Source organism: Furipterus horrens, unplaced genomic scaffold (assembly GCF_987537825.1).
Source record: "Furipterus horrens unplaced genomic scaffold, mFurHor1.1.pri manual_scaffold_6, whole genome shotgun sequence".
NCBI classification, from domain to species: domain Eukaryota; kingdom Metazoa; phylum Chordata; class Mammalia; order Chiroptera; family Furipteridae; genus Furipterus; species Furipterus horrens.
In genome coordinates this window covers 35,993,841-36,015,137 of record NW_028327176.1, presented here as the reverse complement: position 1 = coordinate 36,015,137, position 21,297 = coordinate 35,993,841, and the positions used below count along the sequence as shown (strand labels likewise).

General features: G+C 36.7%; 1 protein-coding gene across 2 annotated transcripts in view; it reads left to right on the top strand.

Annotated features, from left to right (window-relative positions):
- The window catches only part of PSME4 (proteasome activator subunit 4), an 85,772-nt gene extending 69,147 nt beyond the window's left edge, over positions 1 to 16,625 (top strand). Inside the window, exons 35-47 of one of the 2 annotated variants that reach the window (XM_090281284.1) lie at positions 433 to 558; positions 1,105 to 1,257; positions 3,004 to 3,108; positions 3,680 to 3,771; positions 4,778 to 4,909; positions 5,252 to 5,460; positions 7,081 to 7,166; positions 8,806 to 8,934; positions 9,829 to 9,984; positions 11,231 to 11,393; positions 13,341 to 13,474; positions 14,503 to 14,641; positions 15,153 to 16,625. In XM_090281284.1, coding sequence (XP_090137410.1) covers positions 433 to 558; positions 1,105 to 1,257; positions 3,004 to 3,108; positions 3,680 to 3,771; positions 4,778 to 4,909; positions 5,252 to 5,460; positions 7,081 to 7,166; positions 8,806 to 8,934; positions 9,829 to 9,984; positions 11,231 to 11,393; positions 13,341 to 13,474; positions 14,503 to 14,637 — 1,620 coding nt within the window. In that variant the 3' untranslated portion in view covers positions 14,638 to 14,641; positions 15,153 to 16,625. Of the gene's footprint in view, positions 1 to 432; positions 559 to 1,104; positions 1,258 to 3,003; positions 3,109 to 3,679; positions 3,772 to 4,777; positions 4,910 to 5,251; positions 5,461 to 7,080; positions 7,167 to 8,805; positions 8,935 to 9,828; positions 9,985 to 11,230; positions 11,406 to 13,340; positions 13,475 to 14,502; positions 14,642 to 15,152 lie in introns of both variants that reach the window. The other variant, XM_090281283.1, reaches the window with a different exon arrangement.
- Positions 16,626 to 21,297: the final 4,672 nt, after the last annotated feature.

Here is a 21,297-nt window from a genome sequence, read left to right as displayed (position 1 = left end):
ATTTAAAGGCTATTAAGTTTATGTCTCCCTCAATTAAGTTACTTGTGTTGTAGCTTCACTTTCTAATTCTGAACAAAGGTTACTTTTTAACCTCTGATGTTTTGTAAATAATTTACTGGGATTTGGTTTGCAATTTGGGGACTTTTTCTAATTCTTCATTTCCCAAGCAGAAGATTTGTTGGTTTTAATTCAGTTTGAAAAATGGAATCCAAACCTGAGGATCTGAAGGAAACTTTTAGCTATTCTTATGAATTTGGCATTTTTAGGAAGCAATATTTTATTGGGTTTAGAAAGCCTCTGTGAGAACTAAAAATTCTGTAGAACATAAATGGCAGCCTACTGTCAAAACTTCATAGATGATTTTTAATGTTTTCAGAATTATGTTTTTAAATACATTTTAAATACTGAATATTGTTCTTTTTTATTTTGTAGGCAGAACAGATTGTATTTGATCATTTTTCTGATCCTAAGTTTGTTGAACAGTTAATTACTTTTCTATCTTTAGAAGACAGAAAAGGAAAAGATAAATTTAATCCTCGACGTTTTTGCCTCTTTAAGGTAACTATGTTCTTTACATACCTTCTTTATAAAGCTTCGTGATGGTCAATTTGTAGGTTCACACCTTTTAAAGTATTTGATCCAAGTTTGAATTTAGTAACTTGTTATTTTCATTTAAAAAGGCTCTAGAAGTTAGGCCAGCCATATTGATTGTGTCTTAATGTCCTAGAACTCTTTGTTAAAAAAAAGCTTTTTAGTATTTATCTTTAATAATCGTAATTAGCTGTTGAAGTGAACAAAAAATGCCAGAAAACTATATTCATTTGATGTTCACTTGATTTTTTTTAAGGGTGTGTGTGATGCTCTTAAGGTCAGAAAGATTATTAATTTCTATTTTATTGTTTTACAATACCTCTAACTTAAAATGGTAAGAATACTGTCATTTTACATATCACATTAAAATATGAAGTTCTAGAGGAGAGGAGAGAACTATTGGTTTTTTTAAGCACAGTAGTAATGTAGTAAATAAATACACACGTATTATAATTTATAATGGAGATGATAGTTATTTAAGTATGGAGGAACTTTCTGTTTTTGTTTTTATAGGGAATATTCAGAAATTTTGATGATGCCTTTTTGCTAGTTCTAAAGCCCCATTTAGAACGTTTGGTTGCAGATTCACATGAAAGCACCCAGCGATGTGTTGCAGAAATTATAGCTGGTTTAATCAGAGGTTCTAAACATTGGACGTTTGAAAAGGTGATGTATTTGTACAGTATATTCTCTGTTATAGCTACATTTTTCCATTTATGTAGTAATTCCCAACACATTAGGTATTAATACTTAAAATATGAAATGTTTAATTCCATATTGCTTTTGAGTATAGGTCACAAGCCATGGGTATATAGGCAATATTCAGTATCTTCTAAATTTTGTATTCTTTGCCAGCCAGCATTTGGGGGGCGGGAGATCAGGATATGTCATGTAAAAAAGATTTTGGTCAACCTTGAAAGGTAGGAAGATCCTGGAACACTGGTCCCGCATCACTGCACTGTGCTGGCTAGTGCTGTTCATGGGCTTCTCCCTTCAGAAGGCACTCTAGTATCTCATTAAATCCCTTCTCTTAGCCTCTTGCTTATCTGCATTGCAGATTTGGTCTTTTAGGCAGTTTGAGTTTGACACCCCATTTTGGGGGGGGCTCCTGCTTTTTAAATGTAAAAGTTGTATATACCTGCTCTAAGGTTAGTTTCTTAGCAAAAGGCACTGAAAATAACCTGATAAAATATCTGGAATGCCTGAATATAAGGTAGGCCATCATTTCCTCAAAGAAAAGACACAAATACTGTTTTTGGCCAACTTAATTACACATACTTTTAAGAGGCCTGTGTACACTTTTTAGTATATTAATTATATATATTCAAATCTCTTATTAAATAAAAAAGTATTTGTGAATTTGTATTATTCCCTCTTTCCTCTTCACAAATCATGAAACAATTTTATTTAAACATGTCACACATGCACTTGTCATCTTCTCTGTCATTTTTTATTTTTAGTTATTTCTTTTCCAAAACACATACCTTTTCCTTGTAAGTTAAGATAAAACTTTAAAAGTTATTTTTCATTATTTTTAATCAATGTCTGGTGCTACCACTGGAAACTTTATCCCACGCCCTCCCTCCGCATTAGTTCTCTGTGCCAAGAGAAACATCAGTCGGTTGCCTGTTGCGCTGCCCCAACTGAGAACCGAACTCGCAACCCAGGCATGTGCCCTGACCAGGAATCCAACCATCAACCTTCCTGTTTCTGGGAAAAGACCCAACCCACTGGGCCACATCAGTCAGGGCTCTATGTAGATCCTTTTGACTAAAGTGCAGTCCGTGGATTTGCAGCATGGGCATCACTTAGGAACTTGTTAAAAAAGTAGGATCTCAGGCCCTATCCTGATCTTAATGAGTCAGTCTGCATTTTGTCAAGATCTCAAGGTGATTTGTGTTCTCGTTAAACAGTGAGAAGCATCTGTACACATATTTGTAGTCTCTGTAAAACTGAACACTTTTAAAAGGCTGTTGACAGTAACCCAAGGCTTGAAATTTGAAGATTATGCTATGGACTAATACTAAATTGTATTAAAATGTCATTGCTTTCTATATTAGAATTTAAACAAGTGACCTCAATAAGCACGCAAAATTTTGAAATGATGGAGGTTTTCCCCAGCCCAGTATACTCTATTATTTAAAAAATTAAAAAGAATTTCTCAGTAGTATGATTTTGTAAGGAATCATATAAGGTATCTCCTCTTCTCTGAATAAGTTTTTTGGAAAAATTCACCTTGTAACTGGATATGTATGATGATAATGTAGTGTAATTTCCTGGATTATTTAGGTGTCTTAGAAATAATTTAAATGCAGTTTGTATGCTTGTATGTATGTGTTCCCTAGAAAAGATAGTTGAAGAAGAATGCTCTAATTATCATTAACTTTTTCTCATGTATTTTGTTTTGTGTAGGTGGAGAAACTTTGGGAACTTCTGTGCCCTCTGCTTAGAACAGCATTGTCCAACATTACAGTAGAAACTTACAATGACTGGGGAACTTGTATAGCAACGTCCTGTGTAAGTTCTCCTGCTTACTTTTGTGTCTGACTCATCTATTCACTCAAACATCAATACCTGTCTCAAAATCTGTGAAATCTCATTTTACCTCTTGAATCTTGAAATTTTGTTCATAGTTGTATCATCTTAACATAATTGGAAATAGATCTGTTTAGTGTTTCAAATAAGCCTTGAGTGATACCTTAAGAGATTATTATATGTTCTTGACCATGGTGTAATGGCTAGATTTTAGATTAGATGATAAGTCAAATCATGTAACTTACATACAGTAAAAGCCAGGTGATACAGGGTTATTGGTGTTGTTTTTAATGCTAAATAAGTCCATAACTTGTATACTTTGATTTAAAGAAAATCCATTTAGGTAACAATTTTCTCACTGTCAATCTTTGTATATGAGCTATGTAAACACATTTGGATTTGACTCATTTGTGAGTTCAGTATGATTTTCTTCCTCTATGCTTATATTTATTTATATATAAATATATACATATATTTCTTAAATAACAGGATCTGACTTATTTACAGAATTCTAGGATCCCTGTTTTAATGTTATTTTATATTTTCAACTCAGGAAAGTAGAGACCCCCGGAAACTTCATTGGCTTTTTGAGCTGCTGTTGGAATCGCCACTGAGCGGTGAAGGCGGATCCTTTGTAGATGCATGGTAAATAAAAATAAAACTTACGGAGTCACCAAAAGATTTTACAACAAAAGATAACATGTTTATGCTTGATGTATGAATAAAAATGAACTGCCTACCCTCAAAAAGGCTAGATAATGTAACTACAGTTAAACCTTGGGTTTAACAGTATGGGTTCAGACTATGCTGGTCCACTTATGTGCAGATTTTTTTCAATAAATATACAGGTAGTCCTCCATATTCCCAGCTTTTGCACCCGAGGATTCAGCCAACCTTGGATCAGAAAAGGAATCCGTAGATGCAGAGGGCCAACTGTATGCATTGTTTGTGCATCGTTTTGTATAGGGAGGGGTCTTGAACATCTGCAGATACCGAGGAACAACTGAAATTCGGGGGGTGCCAAAAGTTATAATGGGATTTTTAACTGCCTGAGGGTCAATGCCCCTAACCCCGCCCTCCCATATTGTCTTAAGGGTCTGTTGTACTTCTGTGAGATAAGATGTGATCCATTACAGTACAGCATGATATCAAACAGAGTTATTTCTCAATTGAGAACAAGTAAGAGAAATGGAAACAATTCAAACATAAATTAGATTTAGCCTTCTCCATTTTTATACCAGGACAATATTAACTTCTTTCTCACGGCTTTTCATTGTTCACGCTTTCTTATTAGGAAACAAGAAAGTAATCTTTTTAAGGAAAAATATAGTTGGTGGAATGTAAAGAGCTGGGGAAAAATTAGTGAAGAAGGAACTCTAGATAATCCTGTTAATAAGAATAATTAATTATTGAGGAAAATTCTTATGCTTAGAGATTAACTCTTCTTTTGATTGTATGGTAATAGAAATGAAATGAAAATACAGAGAAAATTATGCAGGAAAAATAAAATCTTCATAAAGATTCTGTTTTCAATAGTTAATTTTATTAATTAGGTGAGAAAATGTACAGTTTTCGGTGAATACAGACATCATTAATCTATACTGTCAATATGTAAAGGCCCTAATATAACTCACCTGTGCTTTCATTTTAGTCGACTTTATGTACTGCAAGGTGGTCTTGCCCAGCAAGAGTGGAGAGTGCCTGAGTTACTGCACAGACTGTTGAAGTACTTGGAACCCAAACTCACCCAGGTTTACAAAAATGTCAGGGAAAGAATAGGGAGGTTGGTATTATTTTCTCTGTGAGCTCTTTTTATTAAATTTTAGTATCTAACAATGCACTGGTTATGTTACTGTTGAGTTTCATGGTGTTGTCTTCCTCAAATCTTGCTTTGTATTGTGTTGTGGGAACTAGACAAGAGGCGCCGAACGTCAGATAGGATGGCAGTGTGCTCAGCAAGCCAGTGCTGAGCAGTCGCCATGCCCCAGTTCTTATTGCCTCAGAATTGCAGGCACAGGCACAAGAGACTCTCTCCAGGAGTTGTCTCTCCTGGGTTATAACTTCGGAACCCTAGTTTTATTGAGAATGTGGGATCTCTTCTTACTGTACATATTTTATTTAACAGTGTGCTGACCTACATATTCATGATCGATGTTTCTTTGCCAAACACCGCGCCAACTGCATCCCCTCGTGTCCCTGAGTTTACGGCTCGAATTCTAGAGAAATTGAAACCCCTCATGGATGTGGATGAAGAAATTCAGAACCATGTTATGGAAGAAAATGGAATTGGGGAAGAAGATGAACGAACTCAGGGCATTAAACTCTTAAAAACTAGTGAGTAGCTAGTTAGTAGAAACTTGCTTAAAAACACATTTATTTATATTTTCCTAGGGCTTTTTCTCTCCTTTTATTGTGATAAAATATACATAAGATAAAATTTGCAGTTCAGTGGCATCAAATGCATTCACATTTTTTGTGCAACCATCACCATGATTTTATCTTTTCATCTTACAAAATAGAAACTGTACCCATTAAGCAATAACTCTTCATTTTCCCTTTGCCCCAGCCCCTGGCAATCACTGTTCTGCTTTCTGTCTCTAATGTTGCCTAGTCTATGTACCTCATGTAGTGGAATCATACATGTCTGGTTTTTTCATGTTGCATAGTGTTTTCAATATGTTTATTCATCTGTTGGTGAACATTTAGGTTATTTATATATTTTTGCCATTTTCCATTCTTGTGTATGGAAAATGAATCGTTAGACATTATGATAATTCTGTGTTTAACTTTTTGAGGAGTCAGCAAGCTATTTTCCATAGGGGCTGTACCATTTTACATACCAGCAGTGCAATTCTGGTCCCATTTCTTTCACATCTATGCCAACACTTGTTTTCTGTTTTTATGACCATAGCTGTCCTAAGGTATCTCTTAGTTTGGATTTGCGTTTCTTTAATGATTAGTTGTTGAATATGTTTTTATTTGTTTATTTGCCATTTTTGCATGTTCTTTGGAGAAATGCCTATTCAGCCTTTTGTCTATTTTTGACTTAGGTTTTATTGTTGAGGAATAGTTCTTTGTATGTTCTCTAAATCAGTCCCTTATTTGATATATGACTTTCAAATATTCTCCCATTTTGTAAATTGTTTTACTTTCTTGACAGTGTCCTTTGATGCACAAGTGTTTTGTTTTGATAAAGCCTAATTTATTAATTTTTTTTCCCTTTTTGCTTTTTTACTTTTGGTGTCAAAAAAATCATTGTTATATCCAATGTTACAAAGTTTCCCCTGAGGTTTTCTTCTAAGAGTTTTATAGTTTTATCTCTTATGTTTGGGTCTTGCATCCAATCTGAGTTAATTTTTGCTCAAGGATGCCCAGTTTCTTAGAACCATTTGTTGAAAAGACTGTCATTTCTCCACTGAATAGTCTTAGCACTCTTGAAAATTAATCGGCCAGATGTGTGAGGGTTTATGTCTAGGCTCTTCTAGTCTATTTCATTCATCTGCCCTTATGTCAGTACCACACTGTTTTGATTATTATAGCTTTGTAGTAAAATCTGAAATCTGGAAGTGTGAGTCCCCCAACTTAGTTGTTTTTCAAAATTATCTTGGTTATTGGTGGTGTCCTATTGTCTTTATATCTAAAAGTTTTTCAGGGATTCTGAATAGAACCAACTAACTTAGTCATTGTTTTTGCTACATTGGGATTATTGGAGGCTAGTTTTATTTGGTAGACTTGTGAATTTGAGAGTGGCTTCAGTACTCTAGATTGGTTGACACCCTTTATTGTGAGTCCTGTCATACTGCTGATTGGTGTCTAATTTATGAAGTAATAGAAACAATCTGTTTAGTAACATTGAAGCACTGTCAGAGTGGCTATCTGTTACTAGCATCTATTCTACTTTTTCGTCTTTAATTTGGATAACAAAGACTGATCCTGCATTTTCATTTCCAATAGTATTGAAATGGCTAATGGCGAGTGCAGGAAGATCCTTCTCTACAGCAGTCACAGAACAACTTCAGCTTTTACCTTTGTTTTTTAAGGTAAGTTTATAGCTACAATGAAGAATGTATCCGTTTTTGACCTTCAAAGGGAATTTATACTTATCATCTAATGGTTCATGGGTTTTCAGACTGTGTCTTAAGATTTGGTTGTATCGAAGAAATCGGAAAGTCACAGGAAAATCATTAGTATTAGGTAAGAGTAGGATCTTGGTAAGATGAAAAGTTTACAGGCAGAACATTATTTCACTGATAGGTAATTTCCAAGTAATAGAAAAATGCTGATAGCTAAAAAGAAAAGCCACAGTGAAATTTTTGAATATAGCTATTTCTGACTTTGCAATACAATGTATAATGAATCTGAAGATCAGAATGGTTGGTATATTGTATTTATTTTATAGTGTTAAATGACACTATAATTGGTTTTAACGAATAACTCTAGGAAGTCACTTACATCTGGTAATCATATGATGACACTGAAATTTTATTTGATGAAAGGTATAACCTGAGCTGGTTTTGATTACTCATCTAGTCAGAGGATGAAGGTAATAAAACTGAGATCGACAAGAGGGCTCAGAAGGAGCCTGTGTGAGTTTGGCTAAGGGCAGGGTGTGTATCTCAGTAAAGGTTTGGTTAAGTTTCCATTTGTTATGGGTACGCAAAGAAATTTCATAATACTCAGATTTGAATGTTTTCCTAAGTTGATATCATCCTTGGTGTGTTAGAGAAAAATAATTTCTTTTTGGAAATTTATACTTTAAAAAGAAACAAGAAAGTACATTTAGACTATTTTAGAGGATACTTATTTAAGAGTTGAGGACAAAGAAAATAAGGCAGAATGAATGTACCTTGTTTTATGAATTTATCTTTAGTACCCTAATACAAAATTAAATGAAAGAAAAATCCCCTTAAAAAAGACAAAAATAAATGAGCCTTGCCTTACTGTTATTCTGGTTGGTAGGATAAATACACAGAACAGCGACTTTTAAAAACACAGATTTTCATACATGCCTTGTAGATGCTGTTCTTACTAATAATATTGGAGTGAAACTATAATATGTGTATTGTATAATAAGAATAAATAATAATTAACATTAGGAACCAAGATTTTTAGCATGAAAGATCAGAAATGTAAAAAAGTCCAAGCTGTTTAGTAAAATCCCTGTAACCCTAAATTTGGAACTACGATTTTGATCTCATGATCCATCTCTATTTAGAAAAGATGCTTATTTGCTAGCAGTGTCTGCCGAAAAAGCCCAGAACCACCAATTAACCCTAGTAGCAGTCAGTACTCCTAGTGCCCAGATTACAGTTTCCAAGTGTCATTTCCCACAGAAGAACCAGGGTTGGTTGGAGAAATGGCTGATTTCAGGTTTAGACCAAGAAATGTACAGATAAATCTAGGTCATCTTGGCATACCAGAAACCAAGGATGCTACAATTGTGTTAAAGGGCTCAGGAGCCAGTTGGAGCATCAGTAGAAAGAGTAACTACAATGGATCAAAGCCATTAAGTCTGTTGAAATTCATTGGTTCATAATGATACTTTTTTCTCTTTTAAAAATTGTTGTTCCCTTTTGAAGGGTAGGAGGGGACTTATTCTGAGTGACGGAAAGGTGGTTGCCTTTGTACTTAGTGGCTGTTACTTTTCAATTTATGTCTTTGGGTTGTTTTATTCTCTAGATCGCCCCAGTGGAAAATGACAACAGCTATGATGAACTGAAAAGAGATGCAAAGTTATGTTTATCACTAATGTCTCAGGGGTTGCTTTACCCTCATCAAGTGCCTTCGGTACTTCAGGTGCTAAAACAAGTAAGTGTATAACAAATACATCTTTTGGTTGGAATTTTGGCTTATCATTCTAAGAATTTCACAGTTAACTACAGTGCACCACAGTACCTGATACTTGTTTTCAGTTTGTATTTTCTTTTAGTCTGAGAGAACACATGTACTAACCAGGAAAACCGACCTGGATTCTCTACCTGGCTCTGTCACCAACTTCTGTGACCAGGGGCAGGTCACTCTACCCACAGTTTTTCTATATACATGGAGAGTCCATATTGAAGCACCTTGGAAACAAAGTGCTCGTGAGGGAAGGCTATGGTCATTTTCTTTTATCATTTCCCCTTGATTTTATTCACTTATATTTCTGGCCTGTGGTAGAAAGACTTACGTGATTTTATATTTTCTGGCAGCATTTTTAGTAAACTGTGCTCAGCTTTAATCAGGTCGTATATGTGTTAATAATATAAAAATGCCCATGGTTTTCTGACTTTTAAGCTTGAATAACACTGAAAAATGTTTTAACAGCCCCAAATTTTGGTATTCCTTTTATAGTGGAATTTGGTAGTTCTCAATCTTTTTTGCTTTCAATGCCCTGCTACTATCAAAAATAAAAAATAATGTGCAACTCTTGGAGGAGTGAGTTATAAATTATAAATATTTTTCTCTTCTAAAACTGACTTTGATCTGTATGTTCCTTTCCCTTTACTATCAACCATTCATATATCCTGAATACCTTTACCTGAATAACTCATCCAGCCTTTCATTTAGCAGGAACTATAAGGCGAGCTTGCTGTAGCTATACCCGTGAAATAGGTAGAATGGTATTAGAAGATTACATTGTTTGTGGGTGATTTCAGTGTCTGTCATCTCATGCTTTTGTCAGCACTGTTTTCATTGTCTCTACTTACTTCTCATTCACAGACAGCAAGAAGCAGTTCTTGGCATGCTAGATACACAGTACTGACCTACCTCCAGACCATGGTATTTTATAACCTCTTTATTTTCCTAAACAATGAAGATGCTGTTAAAGACATCAGATGGCTGGTTATAAGTCTTCTGGAGGATGAACAGCTAGAGGTAAAATTTAAGTTTAAGCAACATGGCTCCCTTTTAAGTAGTGTTCACACACTGGTAAGATAGATGTGTTCTATTAAAGTGTAAACTACTAAAAGTGACTTTAGTTTTAACGTAGCCCTATGGGGATTAGTTTTGATACCCTAATCATGACTTCCTATCTATGAAATTGCATGTGATAATACTCTGCTTACTTTGCTGATTTTTTAAAAGATTTTATTTATTTATTTTTAGAAAGAGGGGAAGGGAGGAGGGAGAAAGAGAGGGAGAGAAACATCAATGTTTGGTTGCTTCTGGCATGCCCCTGACTGGGGACCTGGCCCTGCAACCCAGGCATGTGCCCTAACTGGGAATTGAACCGGTGACCCTTTGGTTTGCAGGCCAGCACTCAGTCCACTAAGCCACACCAGCCAGGACCCTATTCATTTTGTATTCCAGCTTCCTTATGTTCTTTGAGTAGACATTATCTGGTCCCTAGGATACTCCCACAATGGTTATAACAACTCCAACAAGTTTCAGTTAAAATATTAATAGTTATCTGTGAAATTTTTTAAACTTTGTTACTGTTTTTAACTAAAGAATAGAAATGGAAATGTGGAAACTTGAAAATCAGTGTTTAATAACTTCAAAGATTATAGCAGTTGCATTAAAACTTACCATTTTCTGAACCTTGTTTTAGAACATCTTTATATATTATTTTTATATTTTTGTCCAAGTAGTTGGCATAAACATGACATTTATTAAAACTATCATTTTTAAAATGTGATGCTGAATATCAGTAATAGTTAAATATAGCTGTTTATGACAATATTGGAAAAAAAACTTTGTTTTGAGAAATGTTTCAAGAAAGCTTTTAGTAGGAAAATAATTTATGGGGAAATTAATTTTGTATAAAATAGTTAAGCATTTACCCAAATGTAGTAGCTTTCTTCCACTTTGAGGCTACAGATTCTTTTGACAATGTTATAAAATATCTATCTATTATTGTAAAAACTATGTATGGTGTCAGATAGGTACTGGCTTTATCGGGGGTGATCACTTTAAAGTTATATGAATGTCTAATTCCTAGGTTGTACTACACCTATAATAGTGTATTTCAACTGTAATTGAAAAATAAAAAAACTATTTTAAAAGACATTTATACAAATGCCAAGGAAAGCCCCTACCGCAGTTTCCATATCACCCTTTAGTCTCAATTATTCTGCCAGGTTTGGGATCTTAGCTCTAATAAAAGTGATTATCTCTGCAGGTCCGAGAAATGGCTGCAACCACCTTAAGTGGTCTGTTACAGTGTAACTTCCTTACCATAGACAGTCCTATGCAGATTCATTTTGAACAACTTTGCAAAACAAAACTACCGAAGAAAAGAAAGCGAGACCCTGGTTTCATAGGAGATAAGATTCCTTCTGCAGGTAACAATACTGGTAGGAAACACCATATTCTTTTGGGAATTAACCAGACTTACTCACCAAATGCTTACTGAATAATTGTATGTGCCCTGGGTCTGTGCTAGGTACTGGGAATAGTTGTCTCTGCTTTTGAGGAGCTTTGCATATAGAAGGCAAGTCCTGGTATGTAAAGACTAAACTTGAGAAAGGTACAGAGGAACCTGTACACTAATATAAAAGGAGAATAAGTTTGATTACTGTGTCATATTTAAAGCATCTGCTCTTGCCACAAATAACTACAGCCACAAGAATAATGGAAAATATAGAGAAAGATTATTACTAAGTAGGAAGCTTATTTAATTTGCAGTAAGTACTTCAAATATGAAGCTCTTAAATGCTAATTATAGTGGGCTCTTAATTATGCTGTATAGTTACCTAATAACAATTTTCAATAAAATACCAATGTATATTTTTGTTTCTTTGCTTGAGAACTATATATTTTAATAATTAAATACCAAAGGAGTTTTAGGCCTTTATTTATTTATTTATTTATTTTTAGAGATGGGGGAGGGAGGGAGAAAGAGAGGGAGAGAAACATCATTGTGTGGTTGCCTCTGGCATGCCCCCAACTGGGGACCTGCCCTGCTACCCAGGCATGTGCCCTGCCTGGGAATCGAACCTGTGAGCCGAAGGTCTTTATTATACTAAATGGCGTTGTTTACAATTGTGACTACTTCAGATTTCCTTTTTCTTAACTTCAGTTTTCTATCCCCACCATCTTTCATGTATACCGCATAATATACTTATAAACACATACACACATCTTTATTAAAATAGAATGAAAATCGGAAAGCACTTTAATATAACTTCTATTGCTAAAGAAAGAACTTAGATACTATAGAATACAGATACATTGCAGTTCTGTTTTGAGTGTTTACCTGATGAATAGAGGAAAGTGGGGTCAAATATTTATTGGAATTTATTTTAGGATTAGGGATTATACTTTTGCATATGATATGAATCAGTCACAAAAGCTATTATTTTGTTGGTTTTAGCAAATATATGACACTTTTCTGACTTAGATACAATTAGGCTGTCATTGATGGACAGCTATAGATGTCTTTAGTTTAGCTTCAAACTCATGTTTTTGATGTACAAGGTCTGTCCAGAAAAAGTCCAGCCATTGTTAATATTAACGAGAATGGTTTATGTGCCATTGATGTAACCTGGCAGCCAAGGAAAGTGGACTGTAATGTGCATATGTGAACAATGACTATTTCATTGTACTAGTCAGTGGGGGTAGTAGACGCCGTTGAGTGAGCATGTGTATTGTGTGGCCATCACATTCAAAATGACTGAGTGAGTGGAGCAACAGATCCGCATCGAATTTTGTGTTAAGCTTCAACATTCCTCTGCGGAAATAATTTGGATGATTCAGAAGGCCATAGCTATAGGCAACTGGTGACTGGGCAGCTTCATCACAACAAGCACTCATTCATGCATCATGTCTCATACAGAGTTTTTTGGTGAAATACCCAGGTGATTCAGCCTCATTACAGCCCAGACTCGGTGTCCTCGACTTTTGGCTTTTCCTAAAACTAAAATCACCTTTGAAAGGGAAGGGATTTTAGACCATCATTGAGGTTCCAGAAAATACAACGGGGCAGCTGACGGTGACTGGGAGAACTGTGTGAGATCCCAAGGTGCCTACTTCGAAGGGGACAGAGCCATAATTGTCCTATGTATAATGTTTCTTGTATCTTGTAACTTCTTTAATAAATGTCTGTATTTTTCCTATTACATGGCTGGGTACCTTCTGGACAGACCTCGAATGTATATGAAGATTCAATTTAAATGCAGAAATTTACATATTGAAACAACTAGCATAATCTGAAACTAATTTTATTTCACTGTACCGAATGCAATAGAGTCCTATATATATTTACACATATATTGCTGTTTTCTTTGCAGAGTTGGTCAAACGCCATGCTGGGGTACTAGGACTTGGTGCATGTGTTCTTTCTAGTCCTTATGATGTTCCCACCTGGATGCCCCAGCTCCTTATGAATCTGAGTGCACATCTGAATGATCCTCAGCCTATTGAGGTAAAATCTTCCTTGTTAGTTTCTTTGCACACATGTTAGCAACGTTTTGTAACACTGTTTATACTGATAGTTTCCTGTACACTCTGGACCTTCTGCTTTGATTACAGCCACTGTTACCACTGTCAGGGCCAAGTCTGCTTATCAATAATTATTAAAATCTGACAGCGACTTTGCTCCCGTATATTTAAGATCTTCTGGTAGCAAGGAAATTACTATAATTTCTGTCCTTCCCAGTCCAGTGACAGTAAAGCATTGTCAGTGTTGTCAGTATAAATTTTATACTTCCCTTTTATTAGCATGTTATATGGGGGGCTGAGGGGCTTGGGGGCAAAAAATTGAGAATTTATTTATAAATTGTGTATTTATTCTTACATGTTTAAACTTCATTCACCTTCAAAGTACTCTCCATCTGAGGCAGTACACCTATTGAGCTGTTTTATTCACTTCTCAAAACAGTTTTTGAACTCATTGATTTTGGTACCTCAATGTTAGTACTGCCTTTTTTTGTTTCACCTCTTCCATGTCAGCAAAACATTTCCCTTTCAGGACTTTTTTCATCTGGGGAAACAAAAAAAGTCGGTTAAGGCGAGATCAGGTGAATAGGGAGGGTGGGGCACAGGGATAGTGCCATGTCTGGTCAGAAACTGCTGGACATTCATTCAGCACATGGTGGGCAGGGGTGCTCATAAATCACCCATCACTGAAGCTGAATGCAGCCCCTCAGAACAGCACCAGCTGGTACACAGATAAATTAACTCAAAACGAAGAATGACTTTGTCCTTTTCATCTTAGTAAATAGATGTTAGGTGTATATTGAAACTGGTTTGATAATGTATAAGTTTCAGTAGCTTGTCCAAGTAATTCTAAAGTGAACTTGTTGGCTTTATGAAGTAAGATTGGCCTGTTGGTTCTTAGCATTTGGTGAACAATGAGATCTGAAGTCTTGTTACTTTGCTAAAGGTCTCCTAAATAGGGCCTTAGTTGTTCAGCGGATCAAAATAAATGTATGTGGGTTGCCCACTCTACAGATGACTGTAAAGAAGACCTTATCTAATTTCCGAAGGACACACCATGACAACTGGCAGGAACACAAACAGCAGTTCACGGATGACCAGTTGCTTGTCCTCACCGATCTCCTTGTGTCACCATGCTATTATGCATAGGAGGGTAAGTCTGCAGAATACTGAATTTAAAGAAAGTCTGACACCCTCAGGCAAGTGTCAGTGGTTTGAGGACTTGTTTTTTCTTTTTGCTGATATTCTTAGACATTATTTAGATAAAGTTTTTTTCTTTAAATAAGATTTTTGCTTTGGCCACTGGAAGTAAGTTCCCAGAGAATTTTTCCTTGCTTTTCTGCTTCAGGCCTTAAGCAGACAGAGTAGGCTAAGGAGTGTGGAAATGGTTAGACAAAATATATATATATATATATATATATTCTTAGTAGCCTCCTGAGTGGGGCCTGGACATTTTGGGTTGCCATGAGGACTCTATAGTTTCTGTATTGTAGTGAGAACATTTCATCTGGATTCATAAGTAGTTATTGTCCATTCTGTATTGAAGAGGAAGGACCAAGAAGCCTTTCTACTGGGATAGGAGAAATAAAGAGAAATTCACTTACTGGGCTTTTAGAGGTAGATATCCCATTGCCTGACTGGAATTTTTTTCCTCCCTGATACAGATGAGTAGTCCTCACTTCAAGCTCTTTTCAGCAGAAATTCCAGATCCTCAGGTACCATCTGTGGGCTGTCTGCGGGTTTTAAACTCAGCCTTTGTTGAGCTCTCATCATTTTGGTGGTTTCTGCGTTAGGTCTCATTAGTCTGCATTTCACGGGTTATCAGCTGCCATTTGATTTCCTAACCTGTTCGGAACTGTTTCCAGAATATTGATCACTTTTTTCTTTGAGGCATCTGACAAAGCCACAATGTCTCAGACTAGAAATAATTACCCACTATGATCATGACATCAAAGACCAGACAGAGTCTAGGAACTCATTAAGAAACAATTTAATTGGAATGGAGAATGCCCCTTTGTAATACGGGTCCTGTCATTTCATTCATCTCAAATTATTTTGAATTCTTTACAAATGGCTGTTGGGTGGATGGTAGTAAGACTGTGGGCCGTGAATCTGAAGCCTAGAGAGCCATGAAGATGGAAGGGAAAGAGGACAAGTCTGAAACCTAACTGAGAGCCTGAAGGATTGCTGGACAAGATACAAAAGCAAAGTCAGCCCACCATGTGCTTCCCACAGACTGGAGTTTTTGGTGCTGAATAGAAGAGCAGTTGCCGAAAAACTGGGGGTTTGGTGAAAAAATTTTTTGATTAAATGTTGTGTGTGCACAATGTGTGATTTTGAAAATAAACATCAGCAACAATAAAAACCCTGACTGGTTGACTTTTACCTGTATTCTTCACAAATATTGTTTGATTCTCTGAAAACTGTTACACTTCACTTAATGGAAGACTGCTGTTTTTGCGTTTTGATTTTTTGTTTTTTTGTTTTTTTTTGTTTTTGGCCTGCAGAATCGTTGAGAGACTAAGAAGTCTTGGTATTTAATTGACTTGTTTAATAAATGTTATATAGATGTAAAAGACTGTATAAACTGTAGAGATAGCATTGGCAAGACTGTACAAATGCAACCTTTTACACAGCACCATTGTGTAATTAATTTGTAAAGATTCCCATGTAGCTCTTTATTATAGTGATTTTTGGCTTTTGTACCAATTGAATGCCATTTTTTGCGTTTTTAAATTATTTTTATGTTACAAAAGCTGAGGTGTGGGGCTTTGTTTGAGTTCATTTAATGTTAGAATGTCTGAATTTTTATGTAACTCTTGTGTGTGCATCTCTGAATTCAAACGCCATGTGTTTGCCTTTGACAGGTTTATAGAATGCGGGGTATCTTCTAGGTTAAAGTAATTGGCAAGTTGGTGAAAGTCATCTTGCAACACACTCTGTATAGTCTTCCTTAAAGGAACACTACAGTATATTTTTTAGTATCTACCTGCTGAATGACTCAATACAGACCTAAGCACAGCACAGGTCCTGGTACAGTATCAGCATACACAGGTGTAATCCCTGTATAGAGTAGTGCCAAACTGATTATTTCATTGTTTAACTAGTTTAAAACCCAATAAATGGATTGTTTTTAACACCTGGCTTTTGTCTTCATTAAGTGGAGAGACCAGTTCTATAGGCAGTGACTCTAGTGGATTCCTTTTGCATCCATAGATCTGGATCCGTGAATTCATGCCACCTGACCAAAATGAATTACTATTATTTTTTGTTTTCTGTGTCTTCTGTTTTTTTAATTTCTCTATATTTTTAAATTTAAATTTTTTAAAGTATATTTTATTATGTTGTTTCAGTAGTTCCAATTTTTTATCCTTTGCTCCCCTCTGCCTAGTACTCCCCTTCCCCCCAGCAATCCCACCCTCCTTAGTTCATGTCTGTGGGTCATGTATATAAGTTCTTTGGCTTCACCCTTTCCTGTATTATTCTTCACTTCTCCTGTCTATTTTGTACCAACCAATTATGCTTCTTAGTCCCTGCACCATTTCCCTATTTCTCCTCCTCTCCCCTCCCAGCTGATAACCCTCCAGATGATCCCCTTACCTCTGATTCTGTTCCTATTCTGGTTTGCTTTGTTGGATTTAGTTTTTATTTTTTAGATTTAGTTGTTGATAGTTGTGAGTTTGTTGTCATTTTAGTGTTCATAGTTTTTTTTTTTTTAATTATTTTTGAGAGAGAGAGAGAGAGCGATCAAGATCAATTTGTTGTTCCACTTATGCATCATTGGATGATTCTTGTATGTCCCCTGACCAGGGGTCGAACCCACACCCTTAGCATATGGGGATGATGCTCTAACCAACTGAGCTATCTGGCCAGGGCCGTGTTCAAAGTTTTGATCTTCTTTTTCTTAAGTAAGTTCCTTTGACATTTCATATAACAATGGCTTGGTGAAGATGAACTTCTTTAGCTTCACCTTGTCTGGGAAGCACTTCCTCTGCTCTTCCATTCTAAATGATAGCTTTGATGGATAGAGTAGTCCTGGTTGCAGGTTGCTTTTCATCACATTGAATACAGCTTGCCAGTCCCTTCCTGCCTACAGAGTGTCCTCTGAGAAATCAGCTGATAGTCCTATAGGCACCCCCCTGTAGGCAACTCTCCACCTCTCTCATGCTGCCCCCAGGACTCTGTCTTTATCTTTCACCTTTGGCATCTCAGTTATGATGCATCCTGGTGTGGTCCCCTATGGGTCCAACTCGCCTGGGACCCTCCGTGCTTCCCGGACCTGTATGTCCATCTCCTCAAAATTTGGGAAGTTTTCCTCATTTTTTTCAATTCTTGCTTCTTCATTCTGCACTGGTTGACTGTTTTTTCTTCCTTATGTTCCAAATCATTGATTTCAACCCCAGTTTCCTTCCCTTCACCATTGGTTTTGTGTGGATTTTCCTTCGTTTCACTTAGCATAGCCTTCACTTCTCTTATGCATTTGTCATACTCAAGTGTATCTGTCAAGCCTGTGAGCATCTTTATCACCAGTGTTTTGAATTCTGTGTCTGTTAGGTCTGTCTCCTCATCTGTTAGGTTGGCTATCTCCTCATCGCTTAGTTCTCCCACTGGAACCTTGATCTGTTTCCCCTTTTGGGCCATACTTCTCTGTCTCCTCATTCTGACAGGCTCTTGTGTTTGTTTGCCTCCGCGTCCCAGGTAGAGCTGTTGCTCCTGTTATGTTGTAAGGGGCGGAGGGTTAGGGATTCGTCAGTACAGGGCGACCTGTTTCACCACGTTGTATGTGGGGGAGGGGTCCTAGAGGGAATAATGCCTCCTGCTCAGCACTTGCGCCTTTTCCAGGCACATCTCCCACTTCTGCACCAGACTGGCGCCCCTCTAGCTGCTGCCCTGGCCGTCATTCCTAGACTGGGTGGGTCTGCGGACATTCTAGCACCGTGGGGGCCCTTTAAACAAGCGTACTCTCTTGAGACCGGCAGTTTCTGCCTCCACCCCAACCCTCACTGGTCTGCAGTCAGAAGCAATGAGGCTTGATTTTCCCTGGTGCTGGGACCATGAGCTGCTAGATCCAGTGAGGAGCTGGGATTGCTCCCAAGGTGTCCCTCCTGATTTTTTAAAACGTGTAACTATGCTTTCCGCTGGCCTGCTGCTGCTGCTGCTGCTGCCGCTGCTGCCACCACACTGCGTCCTTTCTGCCCTGGCTCCGCCCCTCTTACTTGTCTGGATGAGTATTTCTTTATATTTTTGTTTGGTGGACTTCCATGCAGTTTGATTTTCTGGAACCTCTGGTTGTTTCTAGTTTTGAGGTAGTTGTATTTCTTCTTAGTTGTGGAGGGAAACACAACATGTCTGTCTACGCCTCCATCTTGGCCGAAAGTTCCCAAAATGAATTATTTACGTTGGACTATCCATTGTGATAGCTAATAGCTACATGTGGCTATTTACATTTAAATTGAACTAAAAATTCATTTCCTCAGTTTCACTAGACACATTTGAAGTGCCAATTAGCCACTCATAGCTAGTGGTTTACACTGTTGAGTAGCTTACATAAATCAGTGTTTTCATCAGAAAGTATTATTGGAGAGCACTGATCTAGATGATTGATAGGTCTAAGAATCACGGGACTTTGTAAAAATATGAATTTTAATTTAATCATAATATTGATGCCTTATCCTGAGACCACACTTGGAGTAGTGAGGCTTTATATTAACCACTTAAGCTTTTTCTAAGCTATATGAAACTATGCCTTAGCAACGTTCCTAAAGTCGAACTTCAAAAAATGTAAGATACTGTATTCCTCTGTGTTTCTCTGGTTGGGACTCACTATCAACATCTTTGTAAAGCTCCATATCGCTTCATTTGTGCTCTATGATTGAGAACCCTATGTGATTCTGATACCAGGTTTAAACATTGCTTATTACCTTGATATCTTAGTCTAGTTAAACTGAATTATTTAATTCTTAACTTTCTATCAGTGAGCTTAAGAATGAGAGGGAGGAGGGAAAGAAAAGGGGTGGGTGGCTGCTGTTGTTTAAGATAGTTCTTAAGTGTATGTTACATTAAAAAGAATCAAGGACAGCAGGAACAGTGCTAAGGTAGGTTTCTTCTAGAAAGGGGAGGAAGTGATGAAAGGTGAGACGAAAGCCTGTATCTCTGAGGTAATAGCTAATAATCTTTGTTTCTAAATTGGATCTTTTAAACAAAGACTTCACAAAGTATGTTTCAAAATTTAGGAGGAAAATTTACCGACCTATTAATATGAATAAGCTTTGGTGCCAAAAATCAATTATAAGCAGGTTGAGAAAGCTGTTTTCACATATTTGGAAGGGCATTGCCAATCCCTTAGATTGAAGGCCAATTTTGTTAAATAGTAGTGTGGCCAGAAAGAACTGGTGAGAAATTTCATTGAAAAGAAAACTAACTTTTCCTACCTGGTCTTCATAATTATTTTTACGGACAATGACCATTTCTCTTGTTAATATGATTGTGAGTATGCCCCCACTGTTGGACATCAAGGTGGTTTTTATTTTTCCCTGCTACAAATTACACTGCAGTGAACATTTTTGTAACTTTTACGTCAAGAATTTAAACATTAAATGGCTCTGGTAATGCTTTCCTCAAAGTTTATCAGTTGGCGATGCCAATGACTGTGTATTAGAATGCTGGTTTCCCTGCAAATTGATAGCCCATTCATATTTTAACATGTTATAGTCAGCCCTGCTTGGGTTTGACTACTAAGCCAGTGTTCTTTTCCATTTGACACATGGCTGGTGCATCAAGTAGTTTTAGCCCTGCTGATGATACTAAGTAGTTCTGGAACTTCGGTAGTTCCTGATTTCCTCTTCAAGATCTCTAGAAGCCATTTACAACCTGTAATTTTTTTCCCCCCAGTATTTGATAACTTCTTCCACAGGTGTAAGTGCTGCATACTGGCCCCAACCTATTATAATCTGCTATGGCCAAATGCCCAGAAATGAGCTGGTAATTTTGCCATAGCTAATTCATATAGACATACATAACTTTGGAGTTTCCACTCTCAATATTGTCTTCTTTTCCTGTTATTTCTAGGGCCCAAGGTCACCATTACTGACAACCTAGATTAGAAATGCTGCATTGCTAGAGTTTGGGAATGGAGTATTACATGGGAATTGATGGGAAATTTTTCTTTAGAAGTAAGTTCATTTCTAAACAATTATGGGAGCATAGTCAACTGGACTGAATGTCTTACTTCATGAATTATCCAGCCCTTTTGTTTTTAATGGAAGCACAGGGGAACTAGGAAAAATAAGTTATATGCATAAATCAAACTCTGGTTGTTACTAAAACAAGATTTCAACAGCAATATTCTCACTAAGTATTTTATTGGAATGGAATTAATTTTCTGGCACCAGGGTGAAGGAAAGGGCATTCAACAGCATTCTCATTTCTAAATACTACCCCCCTGAGGTTAAAAAAAGTAGTAAGATCCCAATTATTCAGAGTAGCCAATATACTTAGGAATGTTACGTGATGGCTCAGACTAAAACCTATGTTTCGAGTTTGCTGTTTTGGACATGTGGACTCTAGAAGAAAGGAGGGTAGTTGTGGTTTTGTGTTCTTGCTTACTAGAAATGTGCCTATCTACACACCCACCACCACTGCTGCTCATAATTTTTAACGTTCTACATTCATGTCCATGATTTCTTGGCTTGGTTATTTGCATGGGTAGTTTCTTTTTACTTTGCATTTGTTTTCTAGTAATTTCCCCTTGCTGAGTTCCCTTAGTAAATTCATTAATACTTTCGGAGAACTGAGAGGAGAAAAAATTCT